Source organism: Sapajus apella, unplaced genomic scaffold (assembly GCF_009761245.1).
Source record: "Sapajus apella isolate SASKATOON/1434 unplaced genomic scaffold, GSC_monkey_1.0 scaffold174, whole genome shotgun sequence".
NCBI classification, from domain to species: domain Eukaryota; kingdom Metazoa; phylum Chordata; class Mammalia; order Primates; family Cebidae; genus Sapajus; species Sapajus apella.
The window spans coordinates 768,100-794,433 of record NW_022437114.1 but is presented as its reverse complement, the minus strand read 5'-3'; the positions used below and the strand labels follow the sequence as shown (position 1 = coordinate 794,433).

At 46.9% G+C, this 26,334-nt stretch overlaps 1 protein-coding gene and 1 long non-coding RNA gene across 2 annotated transcripts; both read right to left on the bottom strand.

Annotated features, from left to right (window-relative positions):
- Positions 1 to 5,664: 5,664 nt before the first annotated feature.
- RPN1 (ribophorin I) lies at positions 5,665 to 26,334 on the bottom strand. Its single transcript, XM_032267978.1, has 10 exons — positions 25,978 to 26,334; positions 23,290 to 23,354; positions 17,476 to 17,782; positions 15,812 to 16,021; positions 14,084 to 14,276; positions 11,613 to 11,712; positions 10,773 to 10,911; positions 10,439 to 10,558; positions 7,875 to 8,120; positions 5,665 to 6,292 (listed from the first exon to the last, which is right to left on the bottom strand). The coding sequence occupies exons 1-10, from the start codon at positions 26,236 to 26,238 to the stop codon at positions 6,110 to 6,112; spliced, it is 1,824 nt and encodes a 607-aa protein (XP_032123869.1). The 5' UTR covers positions 26,239 to 26,334; the 3' UTR covers positions 5,665 to 6,109.
- On the bottom strand, positions 19,959 to 21,623 carry LOC116542826. Its single transcript, XR_004265364.1, has 2 exons — positions 20,632 to 21,623; positions 19,959 to 20,317 (listed from the first exon to the last, which is right to left on the bottom strand). It is a non-coding gene; the product is annotated as an uncharacterized LOC116542826 (long non-coding RNA).

The following is a 26,334-nucleotide window of genomic DNA, read 5'->3' as shown; positions in this document are numbered from 1 at the left end:
CTCAGAGAAGAAAAACAGCAATCCCTGAGCCTTGAGTGGGTCAGACACCATCAGGAGCCTGGCATAGGTATGAGTGCTCCCTGATGCAAAGGCTGGGGTACATGAGTGCCGGGGCCATGCAGGCACCAGGACCCAGGCCTGGGGGAGAGGAAGCTGGAAGCTGAGGAGCTGGAGCACTCTAGAGGGAGGTGTGAAAGAGACCTAACTTGAAGGCAGGAGGTCCTGCAGTCACCAAAGGCCTGGATGGGGGGGCGAAGTAGCCCGGAGAAAAGAAGCTGCAGGATTTGTGGCTGCCCAGCCCAAGCCCTGCTATACCACCCTGCCCAGCTCTCAGCTGTCCTGGGTCTCAGCTCAGGAGTCTCCTCCAAGGGATGCCCTCCTGACCTCCAGACACATCCATTTATCACATCACCCATTTTATTTCCTTCATTGCATTTATCACTATCATACTGCCAGTGCCCAAAACAGTGCCCACTACAAAGTGGATTTTTTTTTTTTTTTTGGTGTGTGTATGTAGTTTGTTTTAAACCATTCAGATTGCATTTATTTGTAAAAATAGGCATGCAGCCACCCCTCTGGTCTTCCAGTCCCTGTCCCTCCCAGGGCAGGGCCTTTCCAGAACACTCCTGTTTACCCTTTGAGTTGTTGACTTTCAGAAATTACAATGAGCACCCATTTTTCTGTTACTAGCTTTCCTAGTCACCTATGAAAAGGGCAAAAACCTCAACAATACATAAACCACACAGAAGACGGCAAATTCACAAGGAAAAATGACCAACTTTGTCCATTACTTAAAAATGGCAAATGGGCCAGGGGTGGTGGCTCATGCCTATAATCTCAGCACTTCAGGAGGCCGAGGCAGGCAGACCATTTGAGCCCAGGAATTCCACACCAGCCTCAGCAACATGGTGAAACCCCATCTCTACGAAATATACAAAAATTGTTTTTGTTTTCAAGATAGGGTCTCACTCTGTCACCCAGGCTGGAGTGCAGTGGTGTGATCATAACACTGCAGCCTTAACCTCCCGGGTTAAATGATCCTCCCCCCTCAGCCTCACAAAGTGTTGGGGGGACATTTATAAAGTACACTACACTCAGTTGAGGATATTTGTTAAATGAATTGATGCACTGCCTCTGTTTAAACTCTACTGAAAGAGAGCACCCAGTCTGGGGAGGCAAACAATCCATTCCACTTCAGAGAGTAAGGCCCAGTGGTGCAAGGCAGGGAACTCTCAGCCCACCTGGAGAATAGGGAAGGCTGCCCAGGAGGCGAAGCTTCAATGGGTCTTTGCTGATCTCCTCCTCAGTGCTAACAAAGGCACAATTTCTCAGGACTCTCCCATGAGATCTCTCCCTTAAGCCCTCAATCCCACCCAATCCTGCTCTACAGGGATCTATTCATGGGCCCCTTCTCTCCTGGATCTTCAACCTTTGTGTCTGTTACTTCCTTCCTTCCCATCAGCATTTGAACAGGCTCCTGTCCTTCCCACAGTTACAGACTGACTGTCTGCATCCCCCTAGAATTCCTACGTTGAAACCTTAACCCCAGTATGAAGCATTAAGGGGTGGCACGTTTGAGAGGTGATTAGGCCATGAGGGTAGAGTCCTCATGAATGGACATTAGTGCCCTTATAAGATGAGAGTTCCCTCATCTCTGCCACCATGTGAGGACACGAGAAGGTCCCATCTTTGAACTAAGCAACAGGGTCTCTCAACACCAAATCTGCCGATGCCTTGATCTTGGACTTCCCAGCCTCCAGAACTGTAAGAAGCAAATTTCTATTTATAGCTACCCAGTCTATGATATTTTGTTATAGCAGCCCTAACAGACTGAGACACTCATCTGAAAACAAATCTTTCTGGATTCTATCTCATGAGTGGAGGTCAAAAAAGAGTCTGGACGCCTCCCTCCCCACCATCCCCCTCAGGCAAATCCTTCAGATGCAGCGATGGCCCCTCCTGATGGCCCTCCCTTCTGGCCTGCCTTTCCTGACGCCCAGTAATTCTGCTGTCTGCTCCCTTCTGTGATCCCTGCATTTGGCCCTGAGCCTGTCATATTACATGTGGAACCAAGGGCCTGACGGAAGCTGAGGCCTTAAAGGGCTCAGCTGGGGACACCATAAAGGGCTTGGCCATGGTAGGTGACAGGCTGCCTCATTCAGCTTTTGCTTCAGCTCTAGCCCAGTCTGAAGGTGCTCTCTTCCCTCCGCCATCTCCCACACCTGTCCAAGCAGGTGACAAAGCAGTCCCCAGATCTCAGGCAACCAGCCCCAAAACCAGGCCAGAGTCCCAGAGGCAGGCCCAGCTTCAAAATGGCGCCAGGTCTCATCCAAAGCATCAGGCCTTTGCAGAGGCCATGAGCCCTGGGGTACACTCGGGGGCATTTCCTGTCTGAGCCTGCGGCCCCCAACCGCTGGCAGCATGGGCTTCCGGCGGGGCTGCGGCCGGGGCCTGCACTATCAGCTCGGCACCAGACGCCCGGTCAGGATACTTGTGGTGAAACTGTGAGGGCGCACTGGGTCCTTGGGGTTTTCTCCCATGACAGCCTCTAAGACAAATGGAAGAGAGAAAGTGACACCCAACCCTTCTTCAGCCGTGTTTTCCCCTCCCTGAGCCAGGGTCCAGGTTGCTGGCTGGGGCCTGCCATGCAACCACCTACGGCTACAGGGACATCCCAAAGCTGCAGCCATGGAGGCTGCCAGGGCCAAACCACTAGTGTCAGGCATCTTGGCCAAGACTGGACAAAAGGGACTGTGGCCTGGGAATCTGAACAGGAGGAGTGTGTGGGTCACTCCTATACAGCCATGTGAGGGCCAGAAAGGATGTGCTGGGTCCAACACCAAATGAGTTATCAGATGTCTGGGGCATGTCCCCTTGAGCCAAGGGATGCCTGGCCTGAACCTGGTTTTACAGCCAGGGCCCCACTTTATCTCCTCCCTGAGATTTACAAAGGGGAAATAGACCGGGCTAGAGCTGAGGCAAAAGCTGAAAAGCAAACCCTGTTTACTACTGGGGAAACAGGGTCAGGGAAGCCCGCTGCCAGTGGTCTAGGGCGCTCCATCCCAGCAAACAAGGGATGTGAAGAGGTCCGGGGTGGGGAGGGCAGCGCTGGATGCCCCACCCGGCCCAGGGATGCACCCAGCACAGGATGCTGGGGGAGCCACTGGCCTTGGCCAGCCCAGCTGGCCCTGCGGCCTTCCAGGGCAGCTGAGAGCCCAAGTCCCCATGGCTAAGCCTCTCAGCAGCCCAGTGGCCCTGAGCCTGCCGACCCCAGACCCAGTCCCAGTCCGGGCAGAAGCGGCCGTTTACGAGCCCACACCCATAGGTGGCGCCACAGCCGGAGAATTGTCGGAGCCGCGCAGCCTCTAAATTAGGAGCAGCCCCACGCATGCGCGACTTTTCCAGCCCGAGCCCGCACTCTGCGCCTGCGTGTTCGGCCTTACTCCCCGGCGCCCCCTGGTGACATGCCGCAATGTTTCAAAGGGACGCCAGGGCGCAGGCGCAGCTCGCTGCTCGGGCCTGCGAGAAGCCCACCAGGCCAGCAGAGAACGCCTACCAACCTGCATGCGGGCCCAGCGAGTTCTCTTGGTTTCGGCTAAGCTGACTGCTCCAAAAAACGGAGAAAAAGTTTCAGGGAGAGTAAGATGAGTAAACAGGACAGCTGGTGAAGCAGCTGGCCAAATGGCCAGAGGTGGTATGCAGCCGCGGCAAAGCAGGGCCCCTCCGTGAGGCACTGCCGCCCGGAGCTTCCCTAAGGGAGCAGGGGCTGCAGCGGACGCTTCCCAGGCATGTCAGGATATACACCCTTCCGCAGGAGCTCCCGAGGCCAGGCGTGCGTGGGGCCAGGTCCACAGGCACACCACTTCACAGTGGTGTGAAGCACGGGTTAAACGCGGCCTCCAGGCCTTCCAACCCTCAGGACAGGACCAATCCTCCGCTCCTGGCTCGGGCCAGAGCTTGGGGTCGCAGGACTGGACCGTAGCTGTTTAACAAGCACTTGCTATATCACATTATGACCGCATGTGACCCACACAGCCATCCTAGGAAGCAGGCAACACAGCCCTGCTCCATTTTGCACGGAAACACTTGCCTAAGGTCACAGAGAGCAGCAAGCCTGGGACTTCCTTCCAGGGATCAGACTGCAGAGCCCCACTCTGGAAGGTCCTCCTTCTGTCCATCCCATCCTTCCACTGTCCTTGGACCCCCATTTCCCCTCTGCACAATCTCTAAAACCCTATGTTCAACTTCTCATTTTCAACCGGAACTTTCCCAATGGTATTTAACACATTTGGTATCTTCCACCTTAGAGTAGAGCAGCCAAGCTGCACATCCTCCTGGAGGCCCTCAATCATCCCTTTCACAGCCTGTTTTCACAGCGAAATGCACTGTCAGTATCCAGAGAAAGCCTCACTTCCGTCCAATTCCCATCCCCACACCAACACAGTTCTCAAGTGACCAAAGGGGTAAAAGGCTTCAGTGATCCACTCCTACAGCCAAAAGGCACTGCCTGGTCTCCTCTTCAGCCACAGCGTTTGCTGATGGTTCACTCCTAGAAACATTTTCCCACTTGGCTTCATGACACCACACAGTCCTGGTCTTTCTTGTCCCAGGTTAGGAGAGACCTGGTCTTTGTCAACCCAGATGGCAACTATTACTTTGTCATAATAATATTCAGTTCTGGATCTCTTCTTATTCTACACCCTTCCTAGGCACCCTCACCTGCCACAGCCTCCTTCTCACCTTTTCCATAACCATCTGCAGGCCCAGCAGCCCAAGATTTACCATTTCCACACCAGACCTTAGAATTCAAAGGCCTGACTATCTACCTGCCCAGGGACATTCCCATTTGGATGTCCCAAGTACCTCAATTTTGCCATAACTGAAACAAAATTCAACATCAGTTCCTCACAACTGGTTTTCTACAGACGTCCCCAGTAATCCCTCAACCCACCTGCCAATATTAATGCTGTTTGTAAGCCAGTCATGCAAACATTCAATAACCCAACTAAGTGTCATAGATTGAGCTGAACACCTAGCTGTTAACATAAAGATGAGCACATCAGATAAAACTCCTGCCCTATTGAAGCTAGTTCAGTAATCACACACATTCCAACTGTGGTAGATGAGGTGGAGGAGAAGTATGAAGGAAAACGAGGGTACCACAGGTCTTGACTGGGTGGGGCAGGCAGTGGACGGCTTCCTGACCCAGTAACCTTAAGCTGTTGCCTGAGGCTGAGCAGGAATTCATTAGGTGGAGACAGGGAGTGAACCCCCCAGAGAGGGAAGAGGGCAGAAAGCCTGGCACTCACTGGCACTATCAATTACCCACCTGATCTTTCAATCCTTTGCCCCTTGAGAGCAACCACCTCTGCTTTGCTCATCACTGTTTCCTTGATGCTGAGTAAAATGTGACTCACAGGAAGGATGAAAAAACTACAAAAATGGAGGCCTCACTCCACTACTCCATTCTGTGACCTAAGCCACTTTACCTCGTTCAACATTCTGGTATTAGAATACCTCAGTGTTCTAATATGTAAAATGTAAATGCTTGCCTTGCAAACTTGCGAGAAGCAAATCCATTATTTAATGAATAAAAAACACTTGATAAAAGCGCTATTCCCAAAATTAAGAATTAAATTATGAGATCTTCAGCAGAACAAAAACCAATGTTCACAGTCCCTGCTTTATTTCCATTTGTTCACACACGCTTTTAAAAAAAAGTTAACACATGCACTCACAAAATACCTAAACATCAGGAATTAGAAGGGCATAAAATAAGGGACTTTATAGGCTGAAAAAATATCCTAGGCTTCAGAACAGAATACCGATCAAATATTGAAAATTCCTTTGTTCAAAACACAAAGATGTTTTGTTTTTAATGGGAGTATTTTTAAGGTTTTGTTTGTTTTTTTTAAAAAAAGGAAAGATTTAAGGACCAACAGCAAGCTTCTCACATTGCCTGAGGCAAGGCCTGATTTCTCCTCCTTAAAGGCCTTTTACAGATGTCAGCCTTGACTGGCCTCCATGCTCAACCTCCCACTACCACCCACTCTGCATGCCACTGTGAAGTACAGGCACCCCTGGGCCCCCCTGAGGACATGGGCAGGGGCTACAGGGCATCCAGGATGTGGTCGATCTTGGTGACCAGCTCCTGGCGCTTTCCTGAGATGAGCTTCTCATTCTCGATGTACGTGTCTTTCTTGAGCTTGCCAGCCACCAGGCGCTCAGCCTCCACCGCCGACTTCAGCACCAGCTCCTTGACCTGTGCATCCAGCTTCTGCATTTCGCTTACCTGGCCGAGGCAAGAGCAGGGCAGGACTTATGAGCGGTCCTCCCACCGAACTCAGCAGGCCCCACCATCTCCCAGGCCTATAGACCCCAGAGCTCCACAGGGACCAGCCACAAATACAGCGAAGAGCACAGTGTCCCAGGGCAGCAGGGCTGGCTATGGAGAAGACAGGCCTGGCTTCAAATGCCAACTTCACCACCCACAAGCCCTGTCCTTAGGCCCTTGTGAACAAGCCCTGCACCATCCCTGGGCCTCATCTCCATTCCAGGATTGTTGAGGACTGAGTGTGAAAGTACTTGGCAGCACCTGGTACACGCCCTGGCACATAGCGGCTGCTCTATTACCGTCCCTTCTCTTCCTACAGCTTGCCAAATTAGGTCCAGGGATTCAATTAGGCAAATCACCAATGGCAAGGGAAAGGGGGGTGACAGCCATTGTCACCTACTATATGTCACACTGAGAACTGGTATAGTCACATTCATTCAACATTCAACAAATGTTTAGTGAGCCACGGCGTGAGGCACGATTCTAGGTTACAGAAAACAGCAATAAGGACAGATGAGGGATCTTGCCCTCAGATGCTGACATATAATTAACAATTAGACACAAGATTAAATCATTTCAGAAAGTGGTAGGTGCAGGCCAGGCGCAGTGGCTCATGCCTGTAATCCCAGCACTGTGGAAGCCAAGGCAGGCAGATCACTTGAGCTCAGGAGATCAAGACTAGCCTGGGCAACATGGCGAAACCCCCATCTGCACAAAAAATACAAAAACTTAGCCAGGCATGGTGGTGTGCACCTGTGGTCCCAGCTACTTGGGAGGCTGAGGTAGGAGGACTGCTTAAGCCTAAAGGTGGGGCTTCCAATGAGCTGAGATTGCACCACTACACTGCAGCATGGGCAACAGAGTGAGAACCTATCTCCAAAAAAAAAAAAAGAAATGGTAGGTGTTATGAGGAAATTCACACAGGGTGACAGGAGGGAATGCCAGGGATGGGACAGGGGAGTCAGGGACTCTGAGGGGCACCTTTGCAAAGAGGTTACTGTCCTCATTTACAGATAACATAACTCCTTTACATAGTTTGTATGAGGCAGAGTTCTGAACATTTTGCATGCATTAACTCATTTCACACACACAACCCCCGTGAGGGGGCTAACAGCATTCCCATTTTACAGATAAGGAAACTGAGGCACGAAAGTTAGGTGACTTGGCCAGGTTTACGAACTCTGAATCAGAGCCTAGATTCAAACCCATTGATTCTAAAACTAGGTTCAACAACATGAGCAGCCTGAGGCCTAGACAGTCTGGCCTCCAGGAGAAGCAGCAGTTACTCTCAATACTGGCCACAAGAGCACACAGTGCTGAGGAGGCTGGCAGAGCTTCCTCCAAACCCAGCTCACAACCAGGACCCCAAAATCCCTTGTTCCTCCACAAAGACTGGTACCACATGAAAAGCTATGGCCAGATGCAGTCTGATCCCACAAGCATGCAGGTAAGCAAGAGAGCTGCCTGGTGTATGCCCCGGACACAGCAGTAAGGCATGGAGCACCCCAAGCCAAGAGACTCTGTGATGCCCGACACTTACTCTGTCGCACAGATCAGAGCCCTCTGTCTTCAGCCTGGACTGCAGCAGCGCAATCTCACTGGTCAAGGCCTTGTGTTCAGTTTCCAGGCTCTTCTTGCCACTGTTGAGGGTGGAGATGTCCCGGGATTGCTTATACCTATTGACAGTCTCATCAAAGTGACGGTAAAGGCCTATTCTCCTGTTGACCAGGGTCAAGACCTGCTCTGTGATGCAGGCTACCTTCATCCTGGCTTCTGCGGCTGGATCCTGAAGGAAGGAGAGGGACCATGTGTGACCAACATCCAGGCTTGGGCCCACTCTGACCTTATCTCCCAAAGAACATCTGCCACCACCAGCCATCCGAAAAAGAAATGCCACCTTCTTAGAACGTCAGAGTCAAACCCCTACTGACACCTAATCTGGACCAGGTTGAGCAACAGGCAAGACTAGGGCCATAAAGATGAAGCAAACATTCACTTCACAGTCCAGTAAAGCAGGCAAACAGATGTGAACAAGGATAATGTCAGTGTGCCCTGCACACACAACATTACTTTACAGCAGTCTTGCCCATTTAATCAGCAGGAAACATTATATAAACCAAAATTAAGGGACGCTGTATAAATCTAGTCTCTACAGTACAAATGTCAAAGTCATTAAACGCAAAGAAAGGACCAGGAATAGAGGCTCACACCTGTAATCCCCACACTTTGGGCAGCTGAGGCAGAAGGATCACTTGAGGTCAGGGGTTAAAGACAAGCCTGGGCAACATAATGAGACTCCATCTCTACAAAAAAATTTTTAGCCAGATGCAGTGGCTCAAACCTGTAATCTCAACATTTTGGGAGGACAAGGCAGGCAGACTGCTTCAGTCCAGGAGTTCGAGACCAGCCTAGCCAACATGGCAAAACCCCATCTCTAATAAAAACACAAAAACTTAGTCGCCCATGGTGGCATGCTCCTGTAGTCCCAACTATTTGAGGTGGAAGCATGGCTTGAGCCCAGGAGTTCGAGGCTGCAGTGAGCTGTGATTAATGAGGGGAACAGTCAGCAAAATTTAATTATGGACTCCATTTTGGTCAATAGTAATAATTAACTGGCCAATTAATATTATTAATTAATTAGCAGGCAATTATATTACCCATTCTTTGAGGAGGAAGGCACAGAAGGCAGAACAGTGGAGCCACTCAACACAAAGTTTTGAACATGCTGTTCTACCAGATTTTTAGCAACATTACATTTCCTGAATTTGGTCACTGTATTGTGATTATGTAAGAGAATACCCTTGCTCTCAGGCTACACACATGCTCAACTATTTAAGGGTAAAGAGGCACAATGTCTACAACTTAACCTCAAATGATTCAGCAAAAATAATTACACTTACACACACACACACACACACAGAGTTATACTTCGAAGCCACTGACTATCTGCACATACTCAAGTCCTGTAGTCAGACCTATGGAACCCAAGTATACAAAAAGTCAACCCTCCACATACTTGGTTTCAGATCCCTCAAACACTGTATTGAGTACTGTATTTCCTATCTGCATTTAATTGAAAAAAACCTGCGTATAAGCGGACCCACACAAGGTGGATCAACATCTTACACACGTGCCCTGCCACTATCCACAGGCGTCACCAAAACCCCTCCCTGCTGTCTCACAAACATCAGCCCCTCCAGCTGATTGTCCTTCCCCACCTTCTTTGCCTGTCACCTCCTCAGGGTAGCCCTTGGGGCCTCCCAGACCGCACCACTAAAAGCACACCCTTGGTGTGCACCTGTAGTCCCAACTACTTGGGAGGCTGAGATAGGAGAATTGCTTGAACCTGGGAGGCGGAGGTTGCAGTGAGCTGATATTGCACCACTGCTTCCAGCCTGGCAACAGAGTGAGACTGTCTCAAAAAAAAAAAAAAGCACGCCCTGTACCTGTCATCACGTTCCCACAGTCAAGCACCAGCTTCGCTCGCGTCCTCCCCAAAGCCTCACCCCCCAGGCTCCAATAAGTGCCTGCTACTAGTGCCTACCTTGAGGCATGGTGCCAAGAGTCCTCAGTAACAATGAGAGAACGAGAAATAGAGGGACGAAGGAAGAAAAGACCAAGAGGATGACCTGAGGATAACGGCAGTGTAGCCTGGAGAGGACCAAGGAGCCACAAAGCCTGTCCTGTCAGGGAGCAGAGAGTGCAGGGGGGAGAAGGGTGTTGATAGGGCCACGAATCACAAGGGAAGGGAGAGGGGACACTGGCAAGGGGACTAAGAGGGAGTTCCAACTCCAAGTTCCACTGAATAACAAAGAAGCAAAACAGCTAAATAACAAGCACCAATCTTTTCAGGTTTTTTTCTACCTCAACTGAGCATCCAAGTTACTTTGTCTCCAGAGCCAAAATAAGACAGAAGCAGGGACTTAACCTCCTGTGCTGGTCATCACAAGAAACAAAAACAAAGTACCCTTCCAACAAGGATGAACACAGGCAGGGGTCTTCTGGCCATGGTGTCCTCCCCTGGGCTCACTGTAAGGATCAGTGCTCAAGCTGGTGCTATTACGAGGACACAAATGACAAGCAGGAAGAAGGCTGAGAGGGTACCTTGGTGATGGAGAAGTCCAGCCGGACATAGATGATGACGGTGAAGAACAGGATGTAGAAGGCTGCCACCACCAGCAGGGGCTCCTGCAGCATAAGCACCTTGTTGAACGTGTAGTGGACCTGGGAGAAGCAGGAGACAGGCTTCATCGTGGCTGCAGGGACACGGGAGCCTAGACTCACCCAAGCTGGCCCACTCAACCTGCTGCCCCACCCCAAGCCCAGAAGAGGCTGTGGGCTCAAACAACTCCAGCCCAAGGAGGGACAGGGGGTGAGTCCTCGGCCCCAGTGCCCACTGGGAAAGGCAGCACGCAAGGCAAACAGCCGAGCCACTCACCACAATATCCTGAATGTGCTGTTCTACCAGATTTTTCTTGTAGGCAACAATCACAGGGCGGCCAAACGTGTCCAGATAGGTGTAGTGCAGCTCATCTGGGGAACGGCTGATTTCATAGGGACTATCAATTTCAATGTTCCTGGAAGCAGATGGGAATAAAATATAGCCTCCAACCAACTACACCAATGAACCCCATTTAGAATCAAAGAATTCCAAGGCTATGGGGCCTTTTGAGGTCACCAAGTTCATACTCTCCACTGAGCTCCCTCCCTAGCTATGGAGAACCCAACTCTCTTAGACAGGGGAGCCGCTGCCAGAAAGCCCTTTCTTTTAAAGCCCTCTTCTGCTGGGCAACAACTGTCCCACTGAATCCTCCACTCCCAAGTTCTCACAGGTACTGGCCCCACTCCTTGGAGTCACAAAATTGGCACAGCTCTCCTGTACATTCTAACCAGTGAGTCCCTTAGGGCTTCAACAAGAGGCCTCACAAGCTGTCGTGAATATTCTTTCTCTTCACATCAGAGAGCTTCTTATGGGGGACATGTCCTGCTTTTGTCTGCCCAGGACCTTCTGCTGGTAAACAGCACACCCTGGATTTGCTTGAGGAACGACCTTTTCCCCATGGAACATACTACACAGGATAAAAATCAAGGGATCTCTCATACTGGCAGTCAGGGTGGACATGTGACTCAAGAAAGGCTAAGCAGATATTCCCTGATAAAGTAAATCTAGAACAAAGTGACACAAAGACTGTGCCCCTAGAACATAGGCTCCCCTTAGAGTACCACAAGGGTACAACCAGAGAAAATGGGTGCGGAGGAGAGGAACAGTCACACTCACTTCGCCCCTTCAGGCAGGATGATCTTCACAGTCAGAGAATCTATCACTTGTTCATCAAACACATGGTCCACAAACCTCATCTTCAGTGCATACTGGTCACCTGAAGGATCAAGCAAACATGCACAATGATGTGGAAGACAGAGTAAATGGGCAGGAGAGAAAGAAGTACAGGGGCCCACATAAAGACAAAGCAACTAGACAGCAAACCCAAAACCCACGGACCATGTTTACAACAAAACCAAGCAAGCAAGTATCTCTACTGAACGCCACAATACAAAGACAGGGGCAGGGGTCAAAACACGGACAGCCATAAGACCTTCACTTATCAGTGTCTGTGAAGAAGAAGGCAGAGAGAAGCAACAGGGCAACTAACGGGCTTGAGAACAGCAGAACCCCAAAACATACAACTGGGATTCCCTAGACAGCATGGCAGGCCAATGTGAGGAGTGGCTGAAACTCGGAGCGGCAGTGCCCTGCCTAAAGGAAAGTGAAACAGGCCTGCAGAAGGTCTACAAGTCTGCAGAGTCTAGTCCCTGAGAGCAGAACTCCCCTTCTGACACAGTGCCCTACTCTGAGGAGAAACTGCTCAATAGAATCAAAATTGAGCATGGGCTGGGTGTGGTGGCTCATGCCTGTAACCCAAGCACTTTGGAGGCCAAGGCGGGTGGATCACCTGAGGTCTGGAGTTCAAGACCAACATGGTGAAACCTCGTCTCTATAAATAAATGAATGAATGAATGAATGAATGAATGAATGAAAATTCAGCATGATAGGGACAATGGAGCTCAAAAACTGAGCGGGGGAAGCTCAGCAAGCAAGCCACGTGTTTTTGCAGTATACTACACTAAAACAGAAGAGGTCTGGGAAGGTACAAAGGCCACCCTAAAGCATCCCTCCTTCCAAATGGCCACATTAAAAATGACCAACAGACAGTGGCTTACACCTGTAATCCCTGCATTTTGGGAGGCTAAGGCGGGCAGATCACCTAAGGTCAGGAGTTTGAGACCAGCCTGACCAACATGATGACACCCCGTCTCTACTGAAAATACAAAAATTAGCCAGATATGGTGGCAGGTACCTAAAATCCCAGCTATTTGGGAGGCTGAGGCAGGAGAATTGCTTGAACTCAGGAGGCGGAAGTTGCAATGAGCTGAGATCGCGCCATTGTACTCCAGCTTGGGCAAAAAGAAGGAAAATCCATCTCAAAAATCAAACAAACAAACAAAAGACTTCAATCCTTTCCTTTTCCACATCTAGATTTCTTTTTTAAAGCTTGTAAGTCTATAGGGAGAAAGATCAGACTTCAAAAGGAATACTTTATGCAACCCCACAAAAAAATGAAGTAACATTTAAGATACTGGGCAACTTCTGTTTTCTGTAGAAACTTGGTATCGAAAGAAAAGAAAAGAGAAAAAAAGAGAAAAGGAAAGAAAGAAAATATAAGAAAACAGAAAAGAAAGAAAGACAGACAGACACTGGGCAACAAGAGTGAAACTCCACCTCAAAAAAAAAAAAAAAAAAAAGGACTCATTCAAAGTAAAAAGAAAAAAATGAAAAAAAAAAAGAACTCATTCTATAAGCCCTTCCTGCAGAATCTAAATGAAAATTACCTTCAGGTAACCGGAAGGACTAGCTATCAATCAATGAGGGTGAACATTCAATAGCCACTGAGCTGGGGAACTACAACTAAACTTAAAGGGGAAAAAGTACACTACGTAATGGCTATTTGTTCCGACAATAAAACACGTAACAAAAAAATGGGGGCAAGGCTGGGTACGATGGCTCACGCCTATAATCCCAGCAATTTGGGAGGCCAACGGTAGGGAAACACTTGAGCACAAAAGTGCAAGACCATCCTGGGCAACAGGACAAAACCCCATCTCTACAAAAAAACAGGACAAAACCCCATCTCTACAAAAAAAAAATACAAAAATTAGCTGGGTATGGTGGCACACGCCTGTAGTCCCAGCTACTTGGGAGGTAGAGGAAGGGGGATCGCTTGACTCCAGGAGGCAAAGGTCGCAGTGAGCCAAGATCATGCCATTGCACTCCAGCCCGGACAATAAGAGTGAAACACTGTCTCAAAAAGAAAAAAAAAAAGAAAGGCTTGAAGAAAATATGACAAAATGTTTACAATCATTAGTTCTGGATGCTCATATAAAACTGTTAGTATTCTCTGAATTTTTATTTTTCAAATAACCCAAAAACTATTTAAAGGAATTTAAGCAGTTCCATCTAATGACAGAACTGCAAGTAAGAAGAGGACTTTTACGTAGTGTTTGAATTGACTATCAAATCCATGTCCTTTTACAATAGTAATTTGTATCCACTCATACAAAGTTGTTCCTGATACCCTAGCCTTCCTAAGAATGACAAATGAACACCCTCCATCTAGAAAGACTGCTAATTGAAAGGAAAAAAAAAATGCACAAAATTAAAGGTTAGTTTTTCTCTTACTATTGAAGACTGACCCAAATTATAGAGGTACTCATAGCTTGGGAGGTTGTAGCCAACGATGTAATGGGTCTTCCACCCGCCAAAGAGAGGGAAGCGAGGCCGGATTTCCATCTCTACAGAGTCATCCAAAATAAGGAGGTGACTGGTAGAAACATTGCCAATCTCATCCCGGTAATAAACATCCTGGGCAGCAGCAGGAAGGATGGTCTGCAACAGAGTAGATATGCCCTTCTAAAACTTCAGGAACCTGCTCAGAGGAAATGATCCTAAACACAGAAGACTTTCTGCCACAAGATCTTCATATGTAGTACTTAATTAAAGTAGTCCCCAAACATAAACAACCTAAATAAGCCTAACTTTCACATAAAGATTTCAAAATTTCTAGAAATTGTGTCAACTTCTCAATCAAGGGTGCTAAGCACCCAAATTCTTCTAAACAGTAAATAATTTAGGGAATTGCAAATAACTTTGTGAACACTGAAGACATGATACAAAGGTAAACATAATCTTGGAAGTTATTTTGCAGAGAAAAAAACTAAAGATGGAAGATGGAAGAAATTTCATCGAATTACTAGGTGGTAGGGTTACGGAAAGGGTTTGTCTACCTGATATTCTTTATTGTATCTTCCAAATCTGTCAGTGTATTCTGATCATGGGGGGACCGGATAATACTTGGTTCACATAGTGAACCCTTCTATCATACATAAGTACAAAAAAAGTTTACAAGATTTCATTTATAAAACAAAAAAGATTTTAAAACTGTATATGCAATACGATAAAACGTTTTTTAAAAATACTACAAAAGAACAAAGAAATAGATCAAAATGTTAGTTGTGTTTGGGTGATGGTACTGTGAGTGTGAGTATGCTTTTCCTTTTTCTATTCAAATTTTCATTTTAAAAATATGGTTTAAATAAAAATATTAAAAAATTAAAAATTAGGCCGGGCGCGGTGGCTCAAGCCTGTAATCCCAGCACTTTGGGAGGCCGAGGCGGGTGGATCACGAGGTCAAGAGATCGAGACCATCCTGGTCAACATGGTGAAACCCCGTCTCTACTAAAAATACAAAAAATTAGCTGGGCATGGTGGTGCATGCCTGTAATCCCAGCTACTCAGGAGGCTGAGGCAGGAGAATTGCCTGAACCCAGGAGACGGAGGTTGCGGTGAGCCGAGATCGCGCCATTGCACTCCAGCCTGGGTAACAAGAGCGAAACTCCGTCTCAAAAAAAAAAAAAAAAAAAAAAAATTAAAAATACATGGTTTAGGCCAGGCACGGTGGCTCATGCCTGTAATCCCAGCACTATGGGAGGCAAAGGCAGGCGGATCACTTGAGGCCAGGAGTTCGAGACCAGCCTGGCCAACATGGTGAAACCTCATCTCTACTAAAAATGCAAAAATTGCCAGATGCAGTGGTGCATGAGTGTAATCCCAGCTACTCAGGAGTCTGAGGCAGGAAAATCACTTGAACCGAGGAGGCGGAGGTTGCAGTGAGCAGAGACCATGCCATTATATTCCAGACTGGGTAACAATTAGACTCTGTCTCAAAGAAAAAAAGAAAATAGCTTATTTATATATATGGGTGATTTGTTTAAGGTTCTGTTAATTTCTAACACTGCCACTCAACATGAACATCAGTCAATCCTAAGCTATCTATATATTTAGCTACTTTCAAAAAGCAAAGAATAGGTAGGTATGCTAAAAAGTCCTAGCTTCTCACAATGTCGAAGTTAAACATTCTATACCTTAAAAGAACGGATGGAGGATATTCCACTATCTGGCTGTCTCTGGTAATCATAGCGTGAGAAAGGCCCCTTAAGCACAGCCCCTGTGTGCTTCAAGTCCACATTTTCTTCCACAGCAATATTACCCCAGTGAGAGACTTCGATGACTCGAGTCATGCTGGTGATGGTCAGGAAAGGACTGTTGTTCTCATAATGTACTTTAAAAGTATCCTGGAAGGAAGGAAAAAAGTAGTTCAAAGTTTGGGCAACAGAGAAATCACCATCAGTTTAAATCAAATTGACTGGAAACAACCTAAATATCAGCAACAGAATGGGTAAATTATGATGTATCTAATGTATGCAACATTTTAAGATGATGTTTACTAAGGCTTCTTCAAACATATGGGAATAAATGTCCATGATATTATTAACTGGAAAAATAGGACACAAAAAATAAATAATGTGTTTGGAGCTGACGTGTATGTGGTAGGCACTCTTTTATGAGTTCTAAATAAGTGCATTATCTCATTTCATTCTTCAAACAATATGTTGAAGAACTCTTATCCCCATTTGACAAATAAAAATCTCAAGTTTAATGGCGGTTACCATTGCCTGTTCAAGGTCATAAACCTAAGTGGCAATATGAGATCTGCTAAGTTGACTTCACTTCCTTTTTTTTTTTTTTTCTTTTTGAGACGGAATCTTGCTATGTCACCCAGGCTGGAGTACAGTGGTGCAACTTGCAGGAGCCGGGAGATCAAGACCAGCCTGGCTAACACAGTGAAATCCCATCTCTACTAAAAATACAAAAAAATTAGCCGGGAGTAGTGGTGGGTGCCTATAGTCCCAGCTACTCGGAAGGCTAAGGCAGCAGAATTGCTTGAACCCAGGAGGCAGAGTTGGCAGTGAGCCGAGATAGTGCCACTGCACTGCAGCCTGGGCAACAGAGTGAGACTCCGTCTCAAAAAAAAAAAAAATTAACTGGGTATGGTGACGCACATCTGTTGTTTCAGCTACATGGGAGGCTGAGCTGGGAGGATAAACTGAGCCCAGGAGTTTTAGGTTACAGTGAGCTACGATTGTGCCACTGCACTCTGGGCTGGGCAACACAGCAAGATCCAAATTTTAAAAAAAAATTTTTTAATACTCCACCAAAGAAAAAGAGAGGGGTGGCTGAATTATGGTAACCTGATAACCACTGAATCTAAGTGATGTGTGTGGGAGTTTACACTACTCTCTGTACTCTGGCATGTTTAAAATTTGCCATAGTAACAAAATCTTTGTAAGCTTTAATTGCTCCCTCTCCCTTCAAGTTCCAACCTAAGGCCCAACATTTAAAGAAGGCCCTCAGCCACTCCGACAGCTTTGCTACCCCAGTATCTGCCCAGCCACACCATCTCAAGGCCTTTGTCCTTCTTACGGCCTCTGCCTGGAATGCCTTGCTTCCAACTCCCCCAACTCCCATTCTACCTCTTGAAACGCTACCCCCAGCCTCTACCTGTGATCCCCAAAGGAGAAACGAGACTCCCATGGAGTCAATTCACTGCAGGTTAAACACTTTTGGGATGACCTTATAAATGACTTCAGATTTCAAACACCCCATACCAGCCAAGCCTATCAACCCGTCACTCTGCAAGATATTCTCTGAAGCAGATAGGGATGGGCTGGACTCCACCTGAGCCTACCTGACTATAGGCAGGGACATCTTTGAAAGGCCCATAATCCAGCAGGTCCTCAGAGCGCGTGGGGTTCCCCAGCTTGGTGTAGCTCTCCACATTTCGGGAGGCAAGCTTCACACGCATGGTTTGTGTCTTCGTTGGATAGGGAGAGTAGAAATAATGGTTCCCCTCAAACACCACAAACTGTTTCTCTGACTGGGTGATCTGGGTTGGATACGGCTGAAGCACATGGGTGTAGACTGTCTCCACAATGACTGAAATCTTGGCCCCAGGATCAAGGGCAACTGGGAGCTTGACTGTGAAGAATTTCCCACTGAAGAACAAGGCAAGAGAATTAAGAGAGACTGAGGATACTGAAAACAGAACCAGCAGTTCAAAGTCACACAAAATTTTGAACTCAAGACAAAAGCAATTATCGTTAAGAAATCACCTTTTTTTTTCCCCCGACAGTGTCACTCTATCACCCAGGCTGGAGTGTGATGGTGAGATCTTAGCTCACTACAACCTCCACCTCCCAGGTTGAAGCAATTCTCCTGCCTCAGCCTCCCAAGTAGCTGGGATTATCTATTAGAATATTTTTAACTTTTGTCCCATTGTTGAACATTTAGGTTGTTTTATACTCTTGCTATTATAAACAACTCTGAGAGAAACATCTAGACATTTGTCTTAAAAGTCTTAAATTATTATTATTTTCTTTCTTTGAGATGGAGTCTTGCTCTGTTGCCCAGGCTGGAGTGCAATGGCGCGTTCTCAGCTCACTGCAACCTCCGCCTCCGGGGTTCAAGTGATTCTCTTACCTCAGCCTCTCGAGTAACTAGGACTACAGGCGCTCGCCACTGCACCTGCCTAATAAAGGACTTAAATTATTATATTAAAGGTGATCTCTTGGCTGGGCGCAGTGGCTTGCTCACGCCTGTAATCCCAGCACTTTGAGAGGTCGAGGTGAGCAGATACCTGAGGCCAGGAGTTTAAGCCCATCCTGGCCAACATGGCAAAACCCCGTCTCTATTAAAAGTACAAAAATTAGCTAGGCGTGGTGGTGCATGACTGTAATCTCAGCTACTAGGGTGGCAGAGGCAGGAGAATCGCTTGAACCTGGGAGGCGAAGGCTGTGGTAAGCTGAGATCATGCCATTGCATTCCAGCCTGTGCAACAAGAGTGAAACCCTATCTCAAAAAAAAAAAAAAATAGTATTTCAAGGAATGTTCAACAAAATGTTAATGGTAACTCTCTCAAGGCAGGATAATAACCTTCAGTTTGTCTTTTCCAATTTGTTTTACTTTTTTTTTTTTTTTTTTTTTTAGACGGAGTTTTACTCTTGTTACCCAGGCTGGAGTGCAATGGCGCGATCTCGGCTCACCGCAACCTCCGCCTCCCGGGTTCAGGCAATTCTCCTGCCTCAGCCTCCTGAGTAGCTGGGACTACAGGCACGTGCCACCATGCCCAGCTAATGTTTTGTATTTTTAGTAGAGATGGAGTTTCACCATGTTGGCCAGGATGGTCTCGATCTCTTGACCTCGTGATCCACCCACCTCAGGCTCCCAAAGTGCTGGGATTACAGGCATGAGCCACCATGCCCCGATTTAAGTCTCATAATGAGCTTGTATCATCCTCATATGGAGAAAAAAATAAAGCTACCCATACTTGAAAGAAAAACAGATGGCCTGGAAACTGAAAATGCACAGGGTGCTAATTCTAAATTGAATCAGTTTTCTCTGTCACCCTGGCTAGAGTGCAGTGTTGTGATCTCAGCTCCATGCAACCTCCTCTGCCTCCCGGGTTCTTGCAATTCTCCTGCCTCAGCCTCCTGAGTAGCTGGGGACACAGGCGCATGCCGCCACGCCCAGATAATTTTTTGCATTTTAGTAGAGACGGGGTTGCCCAGGCTGGTCTTGAACTCCTGAGCTCAGGCAATCCACCACCTCGGCCTTCCAAAGTACTAGGATTATAGGCATAAGCCACTGCACCCGGCCAAGACCAACTTTTAGAAGATGTAGAAACCATTAGTGGAAAAACTGAATTAATATGCTCCAATGAGTTTGTCCTCAAAGGTTAGAACATGGGTCATTTTTCTTGATATGACACTATAGAACACTGAACTTGCATGTCTTTATCAGTCACACCATTATATTTCATATTACTACTGTGAAGTTCACTACTCAAAACATAAGCAGCAGTATCTTCTCCCAGCACAGTCTTATCCAGTTCTTAGTTTCAAGTTTCAAATGTGCTTCTCATCTCATTCTCTGTCCTGAATTCTAAAATCAAACTTTCAAATGTTTACCAGACAGCTCCACTGACCACCCCACAGACAATTCAACATAACCATATCATTCATGATCCCAATTCCCGATCTCTCTTAATACCACTGCCATCTAATCAACTCTAAGCTGGAAACTCAGGCATTTTCTGATGCCTCACTCTACCCCATCCCCAATATCTGGGCAATCCTGCCTTAGAAATGCCTCAGACTCATCCCTTCCTTTGCCTCCCCCTCCATTCAAACCAATACCATGTGCCTTGATTAATGTCCTAATCTTCCTCCCCACTCAATCTACACAATCTCAAGTCAACACTCCCACATTCATTTTACAAGCTGTTAAATAATGCCACATAATTTTGCTTTGATGATTCAGAAGACAAATCAGAACCTTTCAGTGCTCCAGGATCATCATTAGGAACATCAGTTCTTATCAAAATGTGGAAGCACCAGCTAATGAAGGTTTTCAATCAATAAAATGCTAGTTAGACAACACAGAACTGACCAAACTGATGTACATGGAGCAGGCCTTTTTTTTCCTGTAGCTCTTCTCCAGCTGGATCTAACGGGAGAACACTGTGTGAATGACTTGGTTTTTCTTTTTTTTTTTTTTTTGAGGCAGAGTTTCACTCATGTTACCCAGGCTGGAGTGCAATGGCACGATCTTGGCTCACCGCAACCTCCGCCTCCTGGGTTCAGCAATTCTCCTGCCTCAGCCTCCTGAGTAGCTGGGATTACAGGCACGCACCACCGTGCCCAGCTAATTTTTTGTATTTTTAGTAGAGACGGGGTTTCACCATGTTGACCAGGATGGTCTCAATCTCTTGACCTCGTGATCCACCCACCTCGGCCTCCCAAAGTGCTGGGATTACAGGCTTGAGCCACTGCGCCCGGCCTATGACTTGGTTTTTCTAAAGCAATTACTCATGTACTCAAACAGATTTACTGAGAACACCGTATATGTCAGTTTCTGTGGCAGGAAGAGGTGATAAAGACAAATTCGTATAAATAGAAATGAATGAAATGGTATGCTGTGAAAAAATATTTTTTAATGTTCCCAACTGCTTAAAGTCCACACCTCTAATAATGGTACTCAACCCACCCTACACAGCTTCACCTTCTTCTGAGCAAGAGCCACTCTGAAAGCCCAGTTAACAAAATGCACCATGAAATGTCAAACCTCTGTATCTTTACAGATGTCTCTGCCTGAAACGTTCCTTTCATTCTATTAGTTAGCCTTCTTTGTGATTAATTCAAAATTTATTACTTACTAAGGTTCCAAGTATATGTATGAATTTAGTGAATCTTAACCATGATCATATAAAGTAAACACTATTCTTTTACTATGAGGAAAATGCTAGTAAACATAACCGAGCTAGGATTTGATCCCAGGCAGTAAAGATGTAAAAACCACACTCCTAACAACTATGTTACCTTGCCTCTTCAAGAGATACGCTACAGGACAATAAATAGCAGCTGGAGCCAATAAACACAGACAGAGTACTCAGACAGTCTCAGTGAAGGAGAGCAGTCTCTTAAATGTTTACAAGAGAAAGCAGTTTTAATAGCGACTTGTTTAAAGCTAACTCTCAGATCTGACAGCCTCAGGGCTGGTGAGATGCCTATTTCATACACTCAGAGGCTGTAACGGAAAAAGCAAGATAATCACCATGCACTAAAATGTGGCTCCTAAGAGGATGTTGTACATGAACGCTAATTCAAGGAGGATTAAAAGTAACAACAAAAGAAAGATGACTATGAAGATTACACGGAAAACAAAAAAGGTGGCCAAGCACAGTGGCTCACGCCTGTAATCCTAGAACCCTGGGAGGCCAAGATGGGCAGATCACCTGAGGTCAGGAGTTCGAAACCAGCCTGGCCAACATGGTGAAACCCTGTCTCTACTAAAAATACATAAAAATTTGCCAGGCATGGTAGTGGATGCCTGTAATCCTAGCTACTCTGGAAGCTGAAGCAGGAGAATCACTTAAGCCTGGGAGGCAGAGGTTGCAGTCAGTCAAGATTGCATCTGGTCCTCCATCCTGGGGGACAGACCGAGACTTCATCTCCCAAAAAAAAAAAAAGGAAATGTTATGATGTACTCATACGTAAGAAAAAAGGGCTGGGCACAGTGGTTTAGGCCTGTAATCCTGGCACTGTGCAAGGCTGAGGTAGGCGGATCACCTGAGGTCAGGAGTTCAAGACCAGCCTGGCCAACATGGTGAAACCCCGTCTCTAATAAAAATACAAAAATTAGCCAGGCGTGGTGGCAGATGTCTATAATCCCAGTTACTCAGGAGGCTGAGGCAGGAGAATCGCTTGAACCTGGAAGGCAGATGTTGCAGTGAGCTGAGACAGGGCCACTGCATTCCAGCCTGAGCAACAGAGTGAGACTCTGTCTCCAAAAAAAATAAATAAGAAGTTCTGGGCCAGGTGCGGTGGCTCACACCTGTAATCCTAGCACTTTGGGAGGCCAAGGTGGGCGGATCACCTGAGGTCAGGAGTTCAAGACCAGCCTGGCCATCAAGGTGAAACCCCATCTTTTAAAAAATAATAATAATGAAATAAAATAAAATAAAAGAAGAAGCTCCAGGCTCCTTGATAGGTGCTGAGGTCAGGGAAGACAACTATGCGAATTTAAACTCACTCAGCCTTCACAGACTTCACAGAAGACCTTCAAATAAGTTACCACTTTGCCCTGAAGGCTTAGGGGTGAGAGATGCAGTGAGAAGGTTGTCTACCCCTTGCAAACAGAACAGCAACCAACCATAGATAGGAAGATACTTGCTACAGCAAACAGCTTAGAGTTCTCACATGCTCTGTGGAACCAGGAGGGAGAACTGATCTGACATGGAAAGTAACTACTTTCTTCCTATGAAACAAACTGCCACTGCTTAGCAGAATCCAATTTCAGCATTAGTAAAGACAAGACATAAATGAGTCCAGAATATATTACAGCATGTTGCTTATAATCACATACATTAATTACAACATCCTTGGTAGGGCGTGATGGGCTCACGCCTATAATCCCAGCACTTTGGGAGGCAAATAACTGCTTGAGGCCAGGAGTTCAAGACCAGCCTGGGCAACATGGTAAAACCCTGTCTCTACTAAATATACACACACACACTCACACTAGCCAGGCATGGTGGCACACACCTCTAGTCCTAGCTACTGTGGAGGCTGAGGTGGAAGGAAGATTTGAGTCTGGAAGCAGAGGTTGCAGTGAGTCAACACGGTGCCATAGTACTGCAGTCTGGGCAACAGAGCCAGACCCTGTCTCAAGAAAGAAAAAAAAAAAATCCTCTAGGACAGGTACAGTGGTTCACAACTGTAGTCCCAGCACTTTGAGAGGCCGAGGCAGGAGGATCGCTTGAGCTCAGGAATTCAAGACCAGCCTGGGCAACATGGCTACACCTCCTCTCTACAAAACAAACAAAACCCTCCAATACAGCAGGCACTTCCTAAGCAACTCTCCTAGTTTATGATCCCACATGATCCCAATCCTGACATGATAACCTTTAACAAGAAGAGACAAGATATATTCTTTGTTGGCTTACCTTTTACCCTTAATTTTGGTTTCACGTACTTCCAAATTGTTCTCTTCCTCATCTTCTCCCTTCACCTACAACAGAAAAAGCCAGTTTATTCTTCTTGTCTTTTGGCACCTAAATTTTGAGTCAACAATTAACCAACTGCTTTAGAACATCCACATTAAAGTACTCAAACTATCAGAACTTTGTAAAGATTGAATTTTCATTTCTCAGTTAACAATTTTTTTCATCTGAAACACAGGAATATTGTCAAAGACTTACTTTTACAAAGTGGCATTAAACCTCTATAAATGCATAACACTTTCCTGAATGATCAAATACACACATACACATAAAGATTACACTTCCAAATATACTTCTCAAAGATCTCTTTCTTGATGCTTTTCCTCATTTACATTCAAATAAGCATACTCATAGAAATGTATTTAATGATGTAATAGAAAAGTTTCAATTTTTTTTTTTGGTAGACACCTCAATACAGTTGGGAGAAAAATTAAAATAAAAACAAGATAGGGCCCAGCATGGTGGCTCACACCTGTTATCCCAGCACTTCGGAGGGCCGCAGTGGGCGGATCATGAGATCAGGAGTTCAAGACCAGCCTGGCCAATACAGTGAAACCCCCGTCTCTACTAAAAATACAAAAATTAGCTGGGCGTGAGTCCCAGCTACTCAGAAGGCTGAGGCAGAGAACTGCTTGAACCAGGGAGGCGGAGGTTGCAGTGAGCTGAGATCCCACCACTGCCCTCCAGCCTGGGTGATGGAGCAAGGCGCTGTCTCAAAAAAAAAAAAAAAAAAAAAAAAAAGATAAAATAAGTACATTAACCTAGCTCACGAGCATGAGGGCAGAACAGCTGAGTTCCTGCTGTGGTCCAGTTATACTGTAACAAGCTCATTAAATCACAACTGGCTTCAATAAAGAATGGGATTTAATATTTAAGATATTCAAAGGTGGCAGGGCAAATTTACATGAAGTTTTGATCTATCTTTCCATAAGCCTTTCAGTAAAACTTTATTTCATCATGGACAGGCATGAAAAGAGGAGTCATTTCAGAAAAGTAATCTCTATAAATCCAGTTTTATAGCTCTATATTCAGTCAAAGAATGAAGTGTGCTTAGAAGAAATGTGACACTATAATGACTATTCTCTCAACAAATAATTAAGTAATCATTTAACAAAATTGTTTAATAACAATAGTAATAAAAAGCAAATCTCGGCCAGACGTGGTGGCTCACGCCTGTAATCCAAGCACTTTGGAGGCCAAGGCAGGCGGATCACCTGAGGTCGGGAGTTCAAGACCAGCCTGACCAACATGAAGAAACCCCGTCTTATTAAAATAAAAAAAGAAAAAAGAAAATCTCTGTATGTGTGTATTCCCTCTACCCCCAAATCCAACAGTTTCTTTAGTGATCACTAAAATACCTGGAAGCATTTAAGGCAAACACAGCCATTTCTTGCCGAAGTTTAAGAATGAGAGGCAGTAGGGGGAAGGGAGTGAATTGGACTTTCCTTTTATGTACAGCATAAGATAACTTACATTACATGCAGGAGTTCTAAAACTAACTTTAAAAAGAGTTTTGCCGGGCGCGGTGGCTCACGCCTGTAATCCCAGCACTTTGGGAGGCCGAGGCGGGTGGATCACGAGGTCAAGAAATCGAGACCATCCTGGTCAACATGGTGAAACCCCGTCTGTACTAAAAATACAAAAAATTAGCTGGGCATGGTGGCACGTGCCTGTAATCCCAGCTACTCAGGAGGCTGAGGCAGGAGAATTGCCTGAACCCAGGAGACGGAGGTTGCGGTGAGCCGAGATCGCGCCATTGCACTCCAGCCTGGGTAACAAGAGCAAAACTCCGTCTCAAAAAAAAAAGAATTTTAACATTTAGAAAGCATTCATTAGCAACCTTAAGAAATGCATCACGTGGGGAGTTGGGGAGGGATAACATGGGGAGAAATGCCAGATACAGGTGATGGGGAGAAAGGCTGCAAACAACCTTGCCATGTATGTACCTATGCAACGATCTTACATGTTCTTCACGTGTACCCCAAAACCTAAAATGCAATAAAATATATGTTAAAAAAAAAGAAATGCATCACATTCATAGTGATTTCAAGTGATTACCAACTTAAAAATGCGAAACCTGTTAACATTTCTGGTGATTCTCTATGTCTAGAAAGAAGCGCCTACAACGGACCAGATAGTGAATTAAGAGAATGAAATTCATTTTAACTCATTTATTTGTCCTCCACTTGGGCCACTGCGTCGGGCCGTGAGAAATGAAGTCTGGCGCCCGATAGCACCGGGCCGATGGCCGCCGCGCTCCCCTTACGGAAGGGAGATCCTTTCCATAGGCTGGAGGGCGCCCGAGCGATGCAGAGAACAGCCCATGTGCGGGCAAGCTCCGAGGCGAGTCGGCCGCAGATCCAACTGGCTGCCCTTGTGAGCAGTGGCCCGACTGGGGCAAGCCAGCGCTGACGTGGCCTAGGCGGGAGGGCAGGCACGCACTGGCCGCTGAAGCGCTGGGGCCCCTGGCCACCCCGGCTCCTCCCGGGCCCCGAGCCAATCCCACGGACCCCGGGCGCCCCACCCGACGCCCTGGTCTCGGCATTTCCTGAAGCGTAGAGGGGCGCGGGCCAAGTCACGGGACTGGCGGGAAGAGCTCCGGGAGCGGCGTTGAAGGTCGCCCGCACTCACCTGCACGCCCAGATGCGCCAGCCGAGCCTCGAGATCGGGCTCCAAAGCCAGAAGGAAAGAGGTAGCTCGGGACGTGGAGCCGCTGCCCAGGTGCGCCAGGACCACCTCGGCCGTCACCTTTGCCAGGTGGCTGCTTAGGTCCACTGTGCGCTTCACCTCCTCGTTGATCAGCGAGGGTGCCTCGGAGGAGGCGCTGCCCGGCGCGGGCGCACAGGCCCCAAGCCACAGGAGCAAAAACAAGCGGGCGGCGAGCGCCTCCATGACCGGAAAGAGCAGAGCGCCAGGGCGAGCAGAGCGCCGCCAGGCTACCCCGCCCTCCCGCCACTAAGCAGCCGCTCATTGGGCAAGGACTGGTGA